The sequence below is a fragment of the Aptenodytes forsteri genome, unplaced genomic scaffold (assembly GCF_000699145.1).
Source record: "Aptenodytes forsteri isolate BGI_AS27 unplaced genomic scaffold, ASM69914v1 Scaffold349, whole genome shotgun sequence".
Classification (NCBI taxonomy): Eukaryota; Metazoa; Chordata; class Aves; order Sphenisciformes; family Spheniscidae; genus Aptenodytes; species Aptenodytes forsteri.
In genome coordinates this window covers 1,311,491-1,331,559 of record NW_008794452.1, presented here as the reverse complement: position 1 = coordinate 1,331,559, position 20,069 = coordinate 1,311,491, and the positions used below count along the sequence as shown (strand labels likewise).

The window sequence follows — 20,069 nt, the reverse complement described above, 5'->3', positions numbered from 1 at the left end:
CTAGCCTCTAGCCCTCACTTTCTTTTAATCTAGGCCTGCAGGGACAACAGTAATGTTAAAAATTGAAAATAGTGTCTTGCAACAAGCCTAAGTGAGGGTAAAACCTTTCAATACTTCATTTGAAATATGATCATTACAGGTAATTTAACATTTCTCCAAATGTGAATCTTCAACTACATCCTAACTCCTGAAGAATACAAAAAGCTGGCAAAATGTCTTCCTTAGAACAAAAGAAAATCATTAAGACTCCTAAATGTATAACAGACAGAGATGAAAATGATAAATGGGTGTCATGAATACAAAATGAATGCTAAGAAAAACTCTGAGAGAATGTTAGGCAGATTTTCAAAGTAGAATAAGCTCTAAGGAACATCCCTATCACTCCTCCGTTTTATTAAACAAGAGTACTATGCACATTGTCAATGTATTGCAAATCTGTTCACAACACACAATATTCAGTGAATCTAAAGACATAGACCTGAATTCCAGCCTGTTAGTGCCTGAAACTTGCCCACAGCCTTGATCGATCCAAAATTCAGGACTTCTCAAGCATGGGATGTTTTCACAACTCTGAGACTATATTTGGATGGCCTTGCTATAAATGAAGCACGCAACATTCATCTTTATCACTTAGAATCAATCTATGCCATTTCCTCAGACTGTATTCACAAGCCAAATTTGATATGCACAGTCAAAATAAACTACAGGGCAACTGCACAGAAGATATTGTTCCTTGTGTAGCGTTATTTGAATAGAACAGAGACAACAAAACTTTTACCAAGCACGTGAATTCTAACACTAAGAAAATAGAGTAATACACTTATTAGCATGTAATTCATGCAAAATGTTCTGTGCTGTGAGAGCAGTAACAATATTTTCTGCAATATGTTTTTACAATATTGTTGGATTCTTGTAGAACCAACCAAAAAGGACCACTCATCATAAAAAGTGGAGAGCACAATATTAATGTATTTCAGCTGAAAACATCTATGTTTGCGTTTTATCCTGGACACAGCACCATCTGCAGTGTAACTCTGCAGAAACTATGCAGGCTCTGGCATAGGCTTTGCAATCTGAGACAAAGACAAAATTTGAGGGTGAAATCAGTCTGGAAAAGAAAAAAGGCAAATAAAGTTCATACAAATACTCACCACCATAGCATCTTAAGGTCAGCCAAGGATTCTGCCCACTCTTACAAGTATGAAAAAGCAAACATTAGGTATAAACAATTAAGTATTTCTCCTCAGCTGTTTTAAGTTGGTCAAGAGGAGACTCAGGATGACTTCACTACGAAATTTTCAACAGTGCAATGGGAAGCCAAACCATAAAATACTTCAGATAATAGTCTTAATCATGAAACACTCTAAAAGACTCCAGCTGCCATCTTTTCAAGCCCACCCTGAGGAGATGCAGTATCGTCTACCTATTCCATGTTGTTTTTCTTAGTGCAATAGCTGGAAATACATAATAAAGAGCGCACTAATCCCAAGTATATGGCTCTCCTTCCAGTACCATTTGGCAGCTTCTTCCCATATTTCTGGTGCCTCATAATATTGTTGCAGTGTATTCAGACTCTCATGAAAGAATGAAGCATTACACTTTGGATAAAGTCCATCCCTTTGCCAAATATTTTCCCCATTTAAGCCCTAATAAAAACATTTTGAATGATTACACTGAACCTAAATGGTGTCGAAGTCTTCCAAAAGTCTAGCAAGCTGCAAAGAACAAATAATACAAACGTTGAAGAAAACAGTTGTTTTGTTAATATTGTATTTACACAGCTGGGATCTTAGGAATTTTATCCATCTTTATATTTAGTAAGCAAGGCAAATTAATGCGAAGAATTGCCATGTCCTAAGTGAAAAAAAAACCAGTAAAATTAAAAGAAGGCTCCTCCCCAATCTGCCTTTGTCTGTTCCATTCCAGATAGACACGCACACCTCCCCCGTAGCCATGAACCACGAAGTAACTGGAGAGGATTCTTCACAGACAGATGTAATTTATAACAAAGACAGGAAAAGGCAACCCCAACTCAGAGCTTGCTGCCCTTCCTATAAAGTTCACCTCCTTACCAAGAAAAAGCAGAGAATAATTTGTTTGGTTTCTGTACTCAACTCCTTTTTCTTTTATTGTGAAAAGTTTCCATTGTCCTTTTATGTTTTGATTATTGAGTAAGTTTAAAGACTTGCCAAATTAGCCCTAGATTGTTAACAGACCACCACTATTTAACTTTGAATGCTTTAACAAAATAAAGGCACAGTTCACATTAATATTCTATGCCTTCATTTCATTTATTATCTTTTCTTTGAAATTTAAACAATTTTCCTAGCTAAGGTTTATTAAATGTAAGCCTAAGTAGCAATATAAGTTACCTCACATACCAACCAGACATCCTATAAAACTCAGCTTTCTAATTAGTAACACTGCTTTTTGCTGAGCTTAGTAGATTTATAGGAAATCAAAATAACATCTTATGAATCAAATATTCAAAGACATCGGATTCAATGTTCAGTAAAAATACTTTATGTTGTATCTTATGACAAGTCGTAAAATTCAAGGTGAAATTAGAAAACATACAAACTTTCTGGTGCATTTTAAAAAGGGACTTCAAAGGATTGCGAAACTTGTCTGTTATTTAGACTTTGAATACATTTGCCCTTATAACACCAACTAAAAGGATAAAAAATTATAAAAATGTATATTGATTATAAATCATCACAGTAAAGAAATGCCATGCTGTTTATTTATATGAATAAGGTCAACATGTTATTCATAACACACGATCACAAGATGTATGAATTTGATACATAAATATTCACCCATGGGGATACACTCCCATGAAATATCACATCACTTGTCCATTCCACAGACCCTTTTATGAACACAATTTAATCTTCAAGATGATGAGAAGCTGCAGATAAAGGTAGGGGGTACAAAAATAGTTGTCCACTGTAGATTTCTGTCTGCCAATTAACAAAAATGATGCTGGAAATTTTGGAAATAGGGCAACTGCTCTGGCAAATCAGTCTCCAGTAAGTCACACTGGATCAGCAAGTACCAAAATGGTACCTGTTGGCACACAATTTAGAAAAAAAAAAAAAAGCAGCTAAATTTGAACCAGCAAAATATAAGTGAAACACAGTACCTTCTTGAATAACTCCTTGATCCATACTATGTTACATGGAAGAGTTTAACACTGAAAACAGTATTGTTCTGCAATGGACATAATGCATTGGGTTAATTCAAATAAAATGTGTCCTTTTTTTTTTGGCAGATTCCTTACAAATGTTGTTCTTTGAACTACCTAAAAAATTAGGATGGAGTTTGCACAAATTACTTTCTACCAACATGCCAGCAGCAGCCTACCTGGTTCTCTCCAGCTGACGTACAAAGCTCTTTCGACACAGTTTGCCACGTTGGCTGACCTAGCAACCTGCTTAATAGATTCCTGGCTCCCCAACAACATGCCTTATGGACAGCTGAGGGCACATCGCAGACCCCAGAATCATGTGGACCTTGCTCCAGCAGAGCCAGCTACACTGTATGGCGCCAGGATGGAGCCTGGGCTCTGAAACGGTCTTCAAGAGCACTGCTTTGGTGTGAGGGAGTTTAAACAGAGACACGTAAGAATAGCAATTCTGTTGAAAGTGTCTATTTTTTGTTTTAAACTGAAATTAAATCAAACTACAAAAATCTCAGAATCTTCTACGAAACAGAATTACTGATCTTTGCTCAGCTCCAATTATTTTGTTTTATGCTGGTCAAGTAAAACGACAAGAACTCCCAAAGGGCATCAAGAGATTAAGCTATTCAGGAATACTAGAAAAGTAGAACAGAATTCATATCCTAATAGTCTACCTTCAGGTACTTTGCTTAACCACTTTAAAATTTCCCCAAGTCAATACATTTCTGCCAATCTCATTGTCTTCCATTAAAATTTACATATTGATCGATAAATATTTTTAAACGTCTGCTGTAGTCTTCTGATATAGCACTTAGTCATTTGGACCTTACAACATTCTGATGAATAGCAGAAACATGCGGTCATTAATATACTGTCTGTCCTTCCAGTCAAAGCCTACAATTTCTAGCTGACCTGCATTCCAGCAAATAAATAAGCCATTACTGCTGTCATCAGAACTACGTATGTTTACACACACACACACGCATACAGAAATCAAGCCACTTTCTAAATAAATAATTTAAAAACTCAGAGAGCACATCTGTGTATATAAATTCCTGCACAGTTCCAGAAACGTTTTACTGCCAACAATTCAAGTTTTTTTCCTCTCTCTTATTTAACATCATACAGTCAAAAAATGTGATGCTTTGTCAACTGTACAACTGAAATAAAAAGTTATGATGAGCTTCAAAATTTTTTTTGCTCTAGTGTCTTTAGCTTTTCATTCTCCCGGGTGCTGAACAATGTGACCACAGTCACTTCTCAGTTTAACTCCGTGTATGTGAATAGGTCCATTGAAATAAAAGTTCCCAAGTGCTTAAAAAGAGGCACTTGTTTAAACACTGGCTGGGTCAGAACCATAGTGCTCAGCATACTGAAGGCATAGCCTATGTCAGCTATTTGGCATTTTTCCTGCCTGACTTTTTACTTTCATGACTTCACGCATGTTACTGAATTAAAAAGCAGGTTTGTTTTGTATTTGATGTTTCCTAAGAAAATAGTTTAAAAAACATTTTGTCAGTCATTCTCTAAAGCAAGATTTGTAAAAGTACTCAGCACCGGCTTACAAATTCCACTAGCTCTCTGGAGCTCTCACTGGCTTTCAGGGCAGCACAGTTCAGCTACCAAAACTCAGGAATCTTAAAATTGCTGTAGACGACCATCAGCATGTGACCTACATGGAAACGTAACTGTTAAAGGTCAGTGTGTCTCCACTACTGGCAACTGAGTATACCAAAGACAATCTTTGAAAAACAAAGGTGGTTTCTACCGTGCAAAATATGCTTAAAATATTTCAAGTAATACTGCACACAATTCCAACAGACTCCACTTTTCATTCAGACTAATCACATGTCCTTCAAGATCTCTCTGGTTATAGCCATAGCAAGCTTCAAGATCAAAGGACTGAGTATCAGTGATTTTTGTCACAAAACGCACTGGCTCTCCAGCTGCTTACTTCAGTAATCCGGTCTCGGGTACTACACGCTTCTGCAACGGACATCAAAAATTTCCCCTCAGACATCAAAAGACCAAGTACCAGTTTGCTAGTTTTAAACATTCATAATCATAAAATAATGAACCTACTCCTGAAGCTGCAGTTTTGATCTTCATAGCAGTAAAGGCTTGAGGAACACGTTTTGAAGGAAAAAATAAATAAGGACATGGAAATTAAAGAAAAATGAGATATAACACAACATCAGTTTATCAAAGATACACGATGCCAGACTAATTTCATAGTTTATTTAATAAGATAACTAATTTTCTAAACAAAAGAAATGTGAGAGACGTGATCAATTCATGAGAGGGCAGGAATATCATACAGATGGGACTGAATGACCTTGAAGACTATTCACTCTTGTATTAAAAGACAAATTGTGAGGTGACATTGTAGGGACATAATTTTTTTAAAACTTACTGTGCACTGGGAGCATCTCAGCTGGAAAATACAGTAATAAAGGGGAACCAGAATAGCAGATATACGACGAGACAGCCACATGATACATGTATAAAATGTGATTCTAGGACCTATCATGTAGGCTATTCCCAGTAGAGAAAAAGAAAGCACTATTGATATTGTAGAAGGCCTTGCTTTTATCTCAGCAACAATATTATGTCAGTTTGGTCACTTATGCTCAAACAAAACTGATTTAAAGTGAAACAATTATAGAAGAAGGCCAACAGGATGACTAGAGGCTGGTACGTAAGTAAGAATGCATGTATCAAAAGCCTACCTTAAAAGCAAAGATTAGAGAAGGCTGGCTTTTCTAGTTTAGCTAAATGAAGCCTGACAATAAGATTGCTGGCTCTTTATACATTAGAAAAATAAACACTGGGGATGGAACATGAACTAAAGGTCAATGCTGGCACAAATTGGCACAAGGACAAACGCATGTAAGCTTGTCATGAATACACTTGGACTGGAAATTAGAAGTTTTATAACCATTACAGAAAGCAGGCACCAGGGCAGCTTTCTAACTGGAAGAGCAAAGACAAAAAAGTTAACTTTTTAAGCCAGAGTTTGACAAGTTTCTGAAGAGGATTATATATGTTTTCCTATGAGAAAGTGGCACTACAGCTGACAATTGAAGAAGTCCCGTCCAGTCCTGTGCTCTTATTTCCTTCAAAGTAGTCTTGATGTCTTTGCCATGGTGATATTTACAAAACAAAGCTACAGAAAATCAACTCAGTGGTTTTTAAGCATTACAAATATCTGAAACCTCCAAGCTTTGAAAAGCATGCATTCCGTTAGCTGGGGAATGAGTCTCTCTAGCGTGAACTGATATGCTTATGGAAATATTCTGGTTTCATACGTCTTTAAAATGCAGTTCTCAAGAAATCATTGAGCAAATTTGTTTAAACAATGATTGATTAACCAATCTAAATATGCAACACCTAATGAGGATTACATATCAAAGTCAAGTCCCAGACTTCAGGTCTTTTGCCATCAGAAAAAAAGCTTTATGAGCTTTCAAATAGTATATTCTTCCTATCCACCCCCTTAAATTCAAACACAGAAGGGATTTTGTTCAAACTCAAAAAAAACCCAACCCACAATTGGATAAAGACCAGACATAGTCCGAAAGCGTAATGTTTCAGCAAGTAAGTAGTACATGGAAAGAAGGCATTCATGGAAACTGTTTTGGAACTCTAAGTACAGAGGATGATATCTAGTGACTGCTATAATACTGAATCTGCACTGCCATTAAACTTAATCTTCGATATTTTTATTGCAACCTGACCCACTATGACATCTCTAAAGAAAATTACATTGTACACTACTATTTCAAGAAGTCAAACTTAGCTAGTCATCTGGGCCATAAAATAGCAGATTACTCCATCAGGCTGGCTAAAGCAACTAGGAATAAAACTAGATTTAAAAACCACATTATTTTTATTAGGAAATGTTTCAAAGCAGACATAATCCCAAAAGACCTTAGCCTCATTCCGTCCAAAAATACACAACAGAGAGCAGCAAAAACATGAACTGCGGTATAAGGTACAATTTGTAAATGTGAGGAAAAAAAAATACAAGATGTGCTGTAATATATCATCCTATCAAAGCAAAATAAATTAACTGAACATAGAAATAGAAAAGAATAAAAACTTCTACACAATTCACGTATTAACAATTTAAACCTTTGTTATAAGATCTGACATGTATTAATAGGAATTGCTCCATTGAATCCCTGCACGTCAAGATGTAGTCTGCACTCCTTTTGCTTTCTTTGAAATTGCAGGTGTATTTAGGTGCACAAAATCACAGCTAGAGAGTAAAACCTCCAGAACGGGCAAAGGAAAAAACAGTATCTTTAACAACAATATTCCTGAAGAACTCTGGTATGTTAGCACTACATGCATGTTATTTTGGATCATAGCCCCAGCACAGCTTAAGCACTGCTTCTTATGTAATCATTCTAAATGTGGGGAACTGCTCATAATAGTAACAGAAAAAAACCAACGAATTTACTTGGCAATCTTAACACTTCTCAGTAATTCCTTGTACCGTCATGTTTTCTAACAGGTATTCATGCATACATAATATATAGGTCTTTGTAGATCTGGAATGAAGGAGAAGTAAGGGATTTGATAGCTGGAAAGGCAAGTTTTAAATTTTAAATACTGCCAAAGTAGGTTAGATGTATGATGTGTGTTTTATCATCTAACCAAGCGTTCATGTCTTTCAGTTTTAACCTTTTTTTTCCCCCTAGGCAATATGATCACCTCAGGCAGTTTGGTTTAAAGGCTTTAGCCAACGTAAAAAGATATTTAAATTAGCCAGGCGTTTGTTACTTTTTTTGTAAAGAATTAAATGCTGTCTGTATTTTACAAAGGTAGTTCTATTACGCTAGCTGCATCAAACGCAGAATATTAATCAGACTGTGAAGCTCCACTAATTACGTGCCACATTTAAGTATCTTAAATTTTGTTAAGTGGCATGGCCACAGATATTGTATGCATAATCTAAATGAGTTTTGAGTCATTTCCCTTTTCTTGTCTGATTTTATTCTACACAGGAAATGACAGGGTCATTTGGAAATAACTGCAGTGAAAGATCAAAAAGGAAACCTGATTGAGAACACTGTGTAATTGCCTGTGCTAGAGAAAAAATAAAATCCAATGAGTTTACAATCCATCGCTGTAAGATTTCTCTGGAAAATGCATACTGCGGTTTCTCTGAAAGGATATCCATTACAACACTAAGTACTGCTTTTATTTGTTGTAGCTGCATCTCTTTTAAAGAAGCAGGTCTTCTCATTAGGCTACTGGACTTTTATTCAGTACGTAATACTTTCAGCACACGTAGAGCACAAATTTACTCACTGAGCTAAAGCAAGCCATTTCAGTCGAAGCAAATCATTTCAGTTGGAGCAAGTATTTCACTGACTTGTCTCAAAGTCTTCATTTGCAAAAGGAGATAATACTGTAACTAAGATCTTGAAACACCATGCTTCTTGTTATTTGGGCAAATCTGGCCATTACAATTTACGGTCCCCAATTCCAAAAGAATAGATTTTTATTGCTGGAACTAAAAGAAAACTCTTCAGACATTGGCAGCTCTCAGCTTAGAGTAAGGATTGCATCCAGCTGCGGGCCGTGGTGTGTCTACATGGGCTTTTTTTTTTTTTTTGGTAAGACATTGATCTACATAGCAAGACAGCACTCAGCCTTTCAGCACAGATTTATCGTCTACTTTCAGCATGCAGATTTCCCAGTCGATCTCCTGCCCCCTTCTGTTCCTTGAGCAGATGCACTGCAGAGCACGTGACTCCAGGCATGCTCCTGCCATAGCCATACACACCAAACTACATCAGCCCCACTAACTTGTCAGGGTTTGAGCTGTTCATCTAAGGGACTGCAAACATAGAAGGCAATACTCTCCTTTATGGATAAGCATTTCTAAATATAACAAAGTTGTAGCAAAAGAACTTGAAGTCTACGTTGGGTTCACCTCTCATCACATTTTAACACATAAAGCAAGTGCAAATAATGACATAAATTTGTATGTGTAGCTTCAATGCCTTAAGCTGTTATTTATTGAAGAACAATGTATCACCCTATCAAAATAAACTCAACAGGAATATAAATATTGATTTTCTTGGCATTGCAGTGTGGTTGGACAAATTAAAGACTCTCTGCCATGGAACTCAGAATACAAAACAGATGGATTAAACTGAACTGGCGCATAGGTAAGAAATAGCCATAAAAGAGTTATAGCTAAAAATTGTCATGAAGGTTTTTGTGACAGTTATAATTGTAGACTGCACTTGTTCCTTTGATGGATTGTCACCAAAGTAATTCACAGAAACACATTTCTGCCATTCCCTAGTGGAGGTGGTACCTTCAGCAGAGGTGGTACTCCCCAGCAAACAGACTGTGCAGAGCAACCACTCTTCCGTGTCTGGGACAGTGTACTCTGATCTCAGCCATCCAGAAATTGGTTTTAAGGAAACACAAAGACATTTCTTTTAAGCTATGTCTACAACTGATAAGATAAATTACCCAAATTTACACAAGAAATTATTTTTAATGAGGCTTTGATTAAGTAATTTTACCAATTAGAAAGCGCTACCCAGCCATTGATCTGATTAGCTAATACAAAACAACCACCCTAACATAGTAACGCCGAAGTCCTGCTCTACTTATGTAATGACAGTTTTGTCACTGATCTCATTATAGTTGGAATTTTAACCCACCTTACAAATGATGAGAATAATTCCCTAATATTTGCATCCATGTCAAGAAAAGTCCTTCTTTTTTATAATACGGCTATTTAAAAGCAACACGGAAAGAAATTATCCCACATCACTTACAGAGTCAAACCACCAGCTTAAAAAGTGTAAAGAAAATTTTCCAGTGCGTTAATTTTAACTTCACTGTGTACTGATAAGCTAAAATATAAGTGCCATCAAAAAAATTCTACTATCGTGCCTCTCTGAGCAACCAGTTGTCTCCTAATATAAATTATAAATGTAAATCCTTTTCAATGTATTGTAACATATATCCTCAAAACGCATAGTCAGGCTAAAGGAAGGTTTATTTGATGAATTGAATCTGTCCATTTGATTAAAGGCCACATCCTGCATCAATGCATTTTCCTATGTATTTTTTCACGTATAAGTTAGAATACATGACAAAGTTTACAGTCAAGCCAATTCACTATTATTAACTGAATGCTTTCAAAACGCTGACTTTCTAGCTAGCTTGTTTCTTTACAGTCAGTATAATTAACTGTTGGTGGCTACAGTAGAAACAAAACTCTGTACATACACATGCATACATAAATATTAGGACTGCGGTCAGACTAGGCTTGGTACACAACGTTTTCTGATTTTGATTGCTGATTTTAAAATAGAGTCAGACTCATGCATTGCTAATTCAAATTACATGCATCAACTTATAAATACATACACAAAAGTATTCCTGATTTAACACAACTAACATCTTAACCAAGCAATGCATTTACACTTTTTTGAAATCCAAAATTAATTTTGAATATGAGGATCAAAACATCTAACTTGTATTCTTTAATCAGCCATTTTACGTTAGTAATGCAGTAATGTTGACATGAAGTTGCTTTGAGCAATATAAAACATATGCCACAGTGCATTCATTAAATAACTCTGCATAATGAGTTCCATCTATATAAATGACTTACCTCATTACTTATCACAAGTTCTTCTCTAGGACTGTGGAAGAGGTATTCATATAGCTTATAGTGTTTAAATAAGCTGGGAAACAAGAGAATATAGTACTATTACAGCTGTAAATCTTTGGAAAGATAACAATATTAAAAATTCTGTTAAACTAAGAGTTATTCTCCAGCATGGTAATACTCCAAATTTTAAAAAGAAAAAGGTTGTTTAACTTCAGGTACAATATGCAGAATATTTAATTTACATGATTTACTATCAGATGGCCGTAGAAAATACAGTATGATACTTAAAAATACATCCACTTTGTCCTTATGAAATTGAACTCTGAGAAGACAAAGTTCTACTCTGAAAAAAGTAATTCACTTATCACCAGGATACTTATGCCTTTAATATCAGCAATAGTGGACAAGAAGGAAACAAAGCCAAATCAGCTTTCAGATTCTGGGATGGGCTGCCAGTCCAGGGAGCAAGTTTGATCTTGGAACACCAAAACAATAAAGAATAGAAGCATTTATTCACTCAAGGTCATGTTTCAAAATCAATGTAGTATTTCCTCAAGGAAAAACTAAAAAACTAGATTGACACACTGGAGTTTTGTGTATTACAACAGAAGTAACTTTAAGTAGACTTTCTCAACGGCCTAAAATATTTATCTTCCTTAAAAAATATATGGCTTTCCTTTTCACATGTTTTAAATAATTTTCCTTGTTCCCTTTCCTAATGATCAATGATATGGCATTTGTTTAATCAAAGGTTTGGTTTGTCACAGTCCATCTGTTACAATTACTTGTCCTCTTAAAATCATGATACAGAACTTCTGGCTTCTGTCATGTCATTTTGACATGTGATTTAAAACACAGCTCTGTGATTTCATAGCAAGTCCAGGTTAAAGAATGATTCCAAGAGTTTGGACATGTGATTTAAAACACAGTTCTGTGATTTCATAGCAAGTCCAGGCTGAAGAATGATTCCAAGAGTTTATCACACTCCTGCCTGATGTACCCATGAAAGATACAGCAGTATTTGCAGGGAACATCTGTAATTGGTTCCTGTGCTTTCCAGCTAAGGACAGGACACAGGTTCTTTTCTTAAGAGAGCCATCAACTGGGATGGCAATGCCCCTTTGCTTGGCACTTGCAAGGCCACATCTGGAATATTGAGGCCTGCTGTGAGGAGTGTTTTGGACTAGATGGCCTCCAGAAGTCCCTTCCAACCTCAATTTTTCTATGGGTCTATGAAAGTACCTACTACACCCAACATACACAATTATCTAGCTAATGCTAAAGACACTGCTACTAGCTGCAGGATATCATGCAAATGCTATGAAAACGTGTTTACAATACCAGTGCCTGGCCACACAACCCAGCACAGGCTGCTCTTTCAGACGTGGCGCTGCCCAAGGCTCTCAGAGCCAGCTCCCGCAGGTGCCACCCTGGTTGGCCACCCCACGGCGCTGAGGCTTTTCTCCTACCCAGCAGCCTCGCACCCTGGCACAGCCAGCAGAAGGGCTCGACCAGCCAGCTGCATGCAAAGCGAGAGGCTGCTGTGGTGGAACGTAGGTGTCTGAAATACAATCCTGGCTCTGGGAGGTAATGGGGAAGCCAGCTGTGGGAGCTGATGCTTGGTACGCACTATTTTAGCTGACTGTCCTTCCCTGAATCACCCCCAGTACTTACACACTGCCACAGGCCACTGCCACAGAACCAGAGATTCCACGAAATACTGTGGACCAGGGACGATTAGCTCTAATTTAAGCAGTGCTAAAGTGCCGACTAATGTACAGCAGTGGTTCTTCCAGCCATGAAAGCAGCTCAGAATTAGGAGACTAAAATGGTGGCACTGCCTGCCTCTCTTACATGACAGCAGTACATCGTCCAGCAGTTAGTCAAATGCATCTGTGAAACTTTCAAATACATTTTTACCCGAATGGGCGCAGACATTTTTGCACATATGTACAGATGCATTTCCTAATTTGGTGAGAAGTATTATGGCAGCCTCATTCAACATTTGGCTCTTTAAGTGCCATATAAAAGTTTTATTCTACAGTTACATTTAATTCAGTCATTCAATTACCATTAGTTAAAAAACAAATTTGTTTACCAACTTGCATAAGAAATTTGGCTATCATAAACTACAAGTTCCCTTCCCCAAAACCCAAAGCACACAGGCAATTAATTAAGTTGTTACAATAGTTGCCATTTCATTTGCAGTACATTTTTATTGCAGTACTTCAAAGAATTCCTGCCATGTTTCAGTGGAGTTATAGGAATTATGTTTAAGCAGACTTCAGGACTTAACCTGGAAATGACTCACACCAATTTATGAAAATATATGTGTCCCCTCACATACACACCTATTATTTGGTAAAATTCTAACAGGGATTATTTGAAAAAGACAAAAAATATTTTATGAACATCACAGACACACTAGAAATAAGATATATATCTTTCAAACTGCACTGGCAGAACTGAACATTTCAAGCTTTTTTTTTTATTTATTCCAGTGCCTTGGAAAGGAGCCAGATTTACAGCACGTGAAAATCAGCTCTTCCCCTTCCCCTCTAAATGTGTTATGATATTCTTTATGGACTGTGTTACAGGTACAGATAATTTATAATATTCCCAAAAATAGAAGTCATTACTTTTGGCATTTCTGAATTTTATTTATTCATTTTAAAACAGAACTCTGTTCAACCTGGCACCCTTAATCCTGTATCAAGGAAAGAATTCCTCCATTTAATGCTCTTTAAATCAAATCACATAAATTATACATCAGTATTTATTTTGAAACAACAGTGTAGTTTTCTTTCTTCTATCAGGCATTATATAAAATGCTTTTTTGTTTGTATCTGTTGTGAACAATTAAAAAATTCTGTACCAACATTTTTAGCAATTACACAAAAATAATTTTACTCATGCAAGTAAGATTGTTAAGAATAGATCCTCTTATGATGGAATCTGAGAATCTGAAGGTGATTAACAATGACATATTTCCCTAGCTCCACTGCTTCCTGAAAGAAAATGTCAAGAGCTATGTTGATGTGTGTTTGCCCAAGGAGACAAGATAAAAAGATGGTAACTGTCACCTTCCACCAAACCTGAAGGTGTCATTATAGTTGCTGCACAGTTTGCGCCAATGTGGTTAAGCATTTGTCCCCATTTCCATTATAAATCCCATGGGTTTATAGCTCTTCTGTAAAAATGTGATCTGAACTAAAATATGTCATACTAACTTGAGTAGAAAAAAAAGCTATAAGCCTATCATTTAAAATTAAACAAAAAAAAGTGAAGAACAAGAAAAAATGTTGAAGTAATACCTTAATTTGAATTGTAATAAAACTCAGTCAACCTATTTCTGAGTTCATAAAGTTCAAAATACACCCACATAAGTGTGCTGATTCAGTTCTTATTTAGAAAAAAAATATTCAAATGACTGAAATAATGGATTGTATAAACTGGACACATATGACACATTTCAGCATATGTGTATATATCCGTGACCTTGCAGCAGCACATACTTGCAATAAATTGAGCAGTTTGAACATACAACCACATATTTGGTGGCCAAAATACCATTCTGCTGCAAAAGTCTTGTGGCTTGATTGTATTCCCGCCCAGTTCATACTTCGGTGGTAGTAGGATGGAGCACCTAATCTCTTGGATGAAATTCTTGCGACTGTGAAGGAATTACTTCATGGACAAGATATCTTTCAAAGGATAATTTACACAAGAGCTATAGACATGCTATTTGGAAAGAACATTTGTTCCAAATAAATATACAAAAGGCACAGACAGGAAGGGAGAAGTAAAAGAAGTTGAGTGAGACATCTTAAATGCCAAGTTTCCTTTTAGTTTAGGGCTAGTACTTGGCGGGACACTGGTTTGCCTTGACTACAGGAATTTGAGATTTAAAGAGATGTTCTCATTTCATATGGGAAGAACCTGAAGTTTTTTATATTTTCCATGAAAAAGAAACAAAAGAAAAAAATGGGAGAGCAGGAGAAAGAGACAAACTTTATAGCCCAATTGTAAGAGAAATCACCTGGGATGGGTTTAAATCCCCAGTCTGAATCTGAGTACCCTAAACTGGAAGGCTATCAGCCATCCTAGTATTTTTGTCTGTCTTCAAGAGGAAATACTTTTCTGCATCCAAGAAGACACTATAAAAACACCTCTTCGATGTATTAAACTTTTCCTAGCAAAAGAACAGTCAGAAAATTCCCAACAATTCTACATATGGATCAGTCATGACCTTACTCGCTTTTTATGCCCATCTGCCACAAAATCTCTCCCTCTAACCACCATTCAGGTCAGAAAACGGGCTGAAAGGTACAGCTGTTGTACAGTGTATGAGCATATATTTCAATAGTACCTTCTCCATTTTCTACCTCCTTGCCCCCGACATTCATGGGTGATACAACAGCTTGAGAACCATTCCGTCCATCATGTACTGGAAACAGTGATATATGAGTGTAGCCACTGTCCTAACTATGGCATTTCAGTGGAGAAATGTCTGTATACGTTACTGTATAGCTAAGACTTTACATGGAGAGGTGTGATTGGCTGCTATCAGACCGTTAATTTTTTTCTCAGATAAATAACTGAATTACCGCTGTTTGCATCTCTTCCTGTGTCTCTGTTTAAAAGCTGAGACCTGTCATTAAACCTTTTCATGCAGATACTGAACTTTTGCTAACTTCGAAATGCAACATTTTTGTGACTCATATACGACTGTAGCCTTAATTTTGTAAAGTACATAACTTTAAACCACTTAAGAAGTCCACTACAGCTGTCAAGGCCAGACAAATACTTAAAGTTATAGACAAGACCTAGGATTTTGTTCAACTGGAATCTAAAAATAGAATGTTTTAACAGCAAACCAGCAATATTCTCTATACACTACTCTCTCCTTTCCCTTTTATCACCCAAAACAAAACCCAGAAGGAAGCTTTTCAGCACAATCTTACATTTTGATAAACTTCAAGTCTAAATTTATTTCCTGGGCTTTGGCATCTGAAGCCAGATCTTTACTGCCACTTGCATATTCTCTCCTCTTTTTAATGTTTTAAAGTTTGGTGTCTGCAGTATGTTGGCACAGTATGAACATACCCAATTAAATAATTTTAACTTATTTTATCAGCCGATTTCTCACCACATTAATTATTCAAATAAGAAATAATGGATCCTGTAGAAATAAATACCTGATATTCAAGTAATCGATGACTGCTTTGGCTTGATCAATGCTGAAGAAATTCAAGTCACCACTTCTTTCTGAATCAGTTCCTCCTATTCCAGCCATTGCTTTTCCAAGTTCTTTTAAATTATCTCCTAAGGTCATATGTTTGTCTGCAAAGTAATCCCGAAGAACAAAAACTAAGTATAAACACAACTGGTTGGGGTGGGGTTTTTTGGCCCATTTTAATTCTGAGACTTCTTGAAGTTACATTATGAGCCATGTAGAAACTTAAAAAGCAACAGCAGTCAAACATTTTTGTCTGTTGCTATTATTCTTATCAATAAAATGTGCATTAAAATTCCATCAGAAAATCACCGATCCACCTTCAAAATGTAAGGATCACAATAATGGGTGTTTAAAATACTACACGTTGGCCTCTTACTTAAGCAGAGATAACCACAGGCAGAACAGTATGTAAATTTGAGATGCACAGTATGTTTATCTTTAAAATAAATTTACTACTGTTTATGTATTGTAAAAGATTGTTCTTCTGACCATGCCCCTTGCAATATAAAACAGTAATACAGGAACAGATGTTAAAAAGGGTAACCAATTTTTTTTTAAGTGCTTACAGTCATAATTGATTAAACATGAATATGCGTAATACTCTGCATGTATCATCAAACTGGAAGACATTTTTGCACCCCCCAAAATAGATAATTACTTTACATTTTTACCCTGGAAATCAAAACCAAATGCCAAAACAGCTTTGAATTAAAATTTAAATTCTTTTTTTTAAGTGTCTCAACAAAGAGAAAAATCTGACATATATCAGTGTTTGCTGAACCTTTAAAAAGAAAGGATTCATCTTTCTGATTTGCGTACAGTGTGTGCCATCACTAGAACCATGGTGGAGTTTAAAAAAAAATTTCGAACACAATTTACTTGTTCTTTTTCAGTCTAAAAAATCTAGAGTCGAAAATGGGGAAATATCCACGAGTGGTGAAATAGATTTATTTTCCTTATTGTTTTAATTCTCTACTGATCTGCTCATTGGTTCTTTGTACAGAAAACAAATTAAAAAACTTACAAGATTCTGGTCTTTATAGTTTTGCCCTTTAGTGGTACAGCAATCAAAACCCTGAAAATTTCACCTCAGTTTTCAGTAACAGAGGCAGCACAATATAAATAACCATAATGGAAGAAACAAGAAAGAAATACAGAGAATGTGGAGGAAATAGAATGGAATAGAATAGAAGCCATGGGAAATGAGAAAGAGCAATAGAACCAGAAATACCACAGTTAGTAGGGAAGTGAAGACACGTAACAAGGTCATGAGAAGTCGCAACACCCAGGCCCAGGTCTGTTGCCAGCTAGTCCAAATTTTCTCTTTCCTCTGCACAACTGATTTTTCAGCCCCAGCTACCTCTCTCAGGAAGGCTCTCACAGTACTTCTGTGAAGTAAGGAGCACTTTAGCCTCAATGTATAGAAGATGAACCAAATCACGTCAGTAATTTGTCCTGGCTCCCAATCAACCAAAGCCTCCGGTTTCCAAACCTCAGTTTTCCTCTCTCCTTTACCAGCCTTAAATGAGTTTCCACTACCCTCCTTCTCTAAATCCATTCTTCCTGCTCCATGCTATTCTTCCTGTTATGGTCAAATCAGCTTAATTCTCCAGGCTGCTTGGGTCCAGTGTAGGGAAGGGAAAGCAAATGGTCATTAATATAGAAGACATTAGCTTTTTGCTCTTAGTTGAAATGTTTGGTCTTGGAACTTGCACCAGCTGAGAACAGTAATTACAAGCAAATTCATCTCAGCCCTGGCCTACAGCATACTTTATAAAATGAATTATTTGGAGAACTTAGCGGTAAAAAAAATGTAAGAAGTCTCCTGTAAGTGTTTACAAACTGCATTTTTTTTCCCCTAAAAGCCATGTATCTTAGCCAAATCTGAAGGGATTTTCACAGGACAGCAAAAAGCAAATTCACAACACTTGCCTGCCAAACCTTATGTCTTTACTTCAAAGCACAGGGGTATTAGAGCTGTTAAAAAAAAAAAAAATTTTTTTTTTTTAAAAACCCGGGGGGTTTAAAGGTTTTAAAAAAAAAAAAAAAAAGGGCAATACATAATACATTTTTTTTCCACAGCCCCTGTCTGCAAGCCCATTGAACTGTTTTATTTTATATTTAAAAATTAATCAGAGGCAGACACTGCCATGGAAAATTTCAGCTTAAAGAGTTAAAGTCTGGCAAAGCTTTATGCAACTAAGATCACATTCCTGAAAAACATCGGTCAGCTTTAATAATCAGTTGTGCTACCAGCCTGTCTAGTACACATGCATTACATACAGTCTCATAAAACTAATTTCTGACATGTTTCCATTCTTCTCCATTGTTATATTAATATAGTTAGCATATGTTAAGATACTTTCTCATTGGAGACAGGAAGGACAACTGGAATTCCAATGATCATAAAGCACGTACATATTCTGTCAAAATTCCAAGTCAGAAAGGCCCTTGAATTAAATTACAATGAAAGAGTATAATAACTATTATGAGCTTGATTTTAAATATTCATCCTCTCTTTGAATGGAACCGCTGAGTCCTTTCGCTCTTCCTCTGGGATGGACTTTTCTCGACATAATCACCTTCAAAGTGAATGTTAAGTAAGCATTGTGATCTCTGAAAAACGGGTTTTAGAGGATGCTGCCACCATTTTTTCTGGCTATTTTGTTCCCACTAGACCCAAGCTACATGCTTCGTTGCAAACCTCCTCATAGCCACAGGAGCTACAGTCCTTTCATTGTCATTTTTCATCTTCGGCAGTGATGCCAGTTTACTTCCGTCACCAGTCTTTAGTTAACTGATATATTTTGTGCCAGAAGTGCAGCATTTGCCATATAGAAAGCTGCCTGAGAGTTGATCTCCAAGGATAAAATAAATGTAATTCACCTGCTGCAATGCTACAGGATGTACTGAATATCTCAAACAGCAGAGAAATGTGCCCAAGGCTACAGTGAGTCAGTCACTGAGACAGCTGGAATTGGAATTTAGGAGCTCCTTGCTCTCACTCTACTGTAATTATTATTTATTTTACCATAGCAAAGACAAGATCTCTTCAGAACCTGGCCCTTTTGCACCACATACTGTACAAACAAAGAATGAGAGATATTCTGCTAAAAAGACTAAGGTCCTCTCTAACAAAAGTTTAACATCTGCCAATAAGAATTATTTTCAGATACAAGGCATAACTTACCAACATTCAAGACGAAAATAAATCATTTTGCAATTACTTGTAATTAAATATTGCTTTATTAAAATGACTGGAAAATATTCTTGCCTTCCACTTCAGATATTTATTTTACAATTTTTAATTATTCTTACCACTGAGGTTCTCCAACAGGAAATTTAATAGATCCATGAAACCTGAGAGCTGTATAAGACTGAAGTTCATTTCTTTAGCCCACCAAAATCCTGCAGTATAATAATCTAGCAAAATAGCTTCTTTCAAAGATGTCTTTAATTGTTTTAAATTCAGAAATTCTTCCAGCTTTCTAGAAGAAATTGCAGAGTAAAATAATGAAATTAAAAAATACATTACAGATTCCAAAGTTTAACATAGTCTACTTGTAATTATATCTACAATATTTACTATTATTATATTATACATATATGTATATATCTTCCTGGCACTTAGCTACATCAATTTCTAAATATGAATGTTTATGATCGGAGGACATATCAACTGAAAAAGTAAACAAACACCTACAGGTTTCAACAGACACTATTTAAATGTTATGGTATGATTAATGAAATAACAAAAATAAGAGCATTACAAAAAACAAAGAGAAATACACTGAAAATCCCAGAGAAAATCACTGTTTGTTCAGGAAGGGGTTTGTAGGATGAAATGGAACAATTAGTCTCCACTTTCTACTACCACTCTTTCAGTGTGATTGAGCTGGTTTTACAGTACTAAAAAGATCTTGCTTCCCTTTCAAGATTATTTGTCACGTAGCCTCTGAAGAAAAATTACATTTGAAAATTAATGTAAATAG

The 20,069-nt window shown here is 36.1% G+C and overlaps 1 protein-coding gene across 1 annotated transcript in view; it reads right to left on the bottom strand.

Moving 5' to 3' along the window:
• Positions 1-19,555, bottom strand: part of CUNH10orf107 (chromosome unknown C10orf107 homolog) — a 42,441-nt gene extending 22,886 nt beyond the window's left edge. Inside the window, exons 1-3 of the mRNA XM_009290510.1 lie at positions 19,396-19,555; positions 16,037-16,181; positions 10,839-10,911 (exon numbers count right to left, since the gene is read on the bottom strand). Coding sequence (XP_009288785.1) covers positions 10,839-10,911; positions 16,037-16,181; positions 19,396-19,465 — 288 coding nt within the window. The 5' untranslated portion in view covers positions 19,466-19,555. The remainder of the gene's footprint in view (positions 1-10,838; positions 10,912-16,036; positions 16,182-19,395) is intronic.
• Between the last annotated feature and the right edge of the window lie 514 nt (positions 19,556-20,069).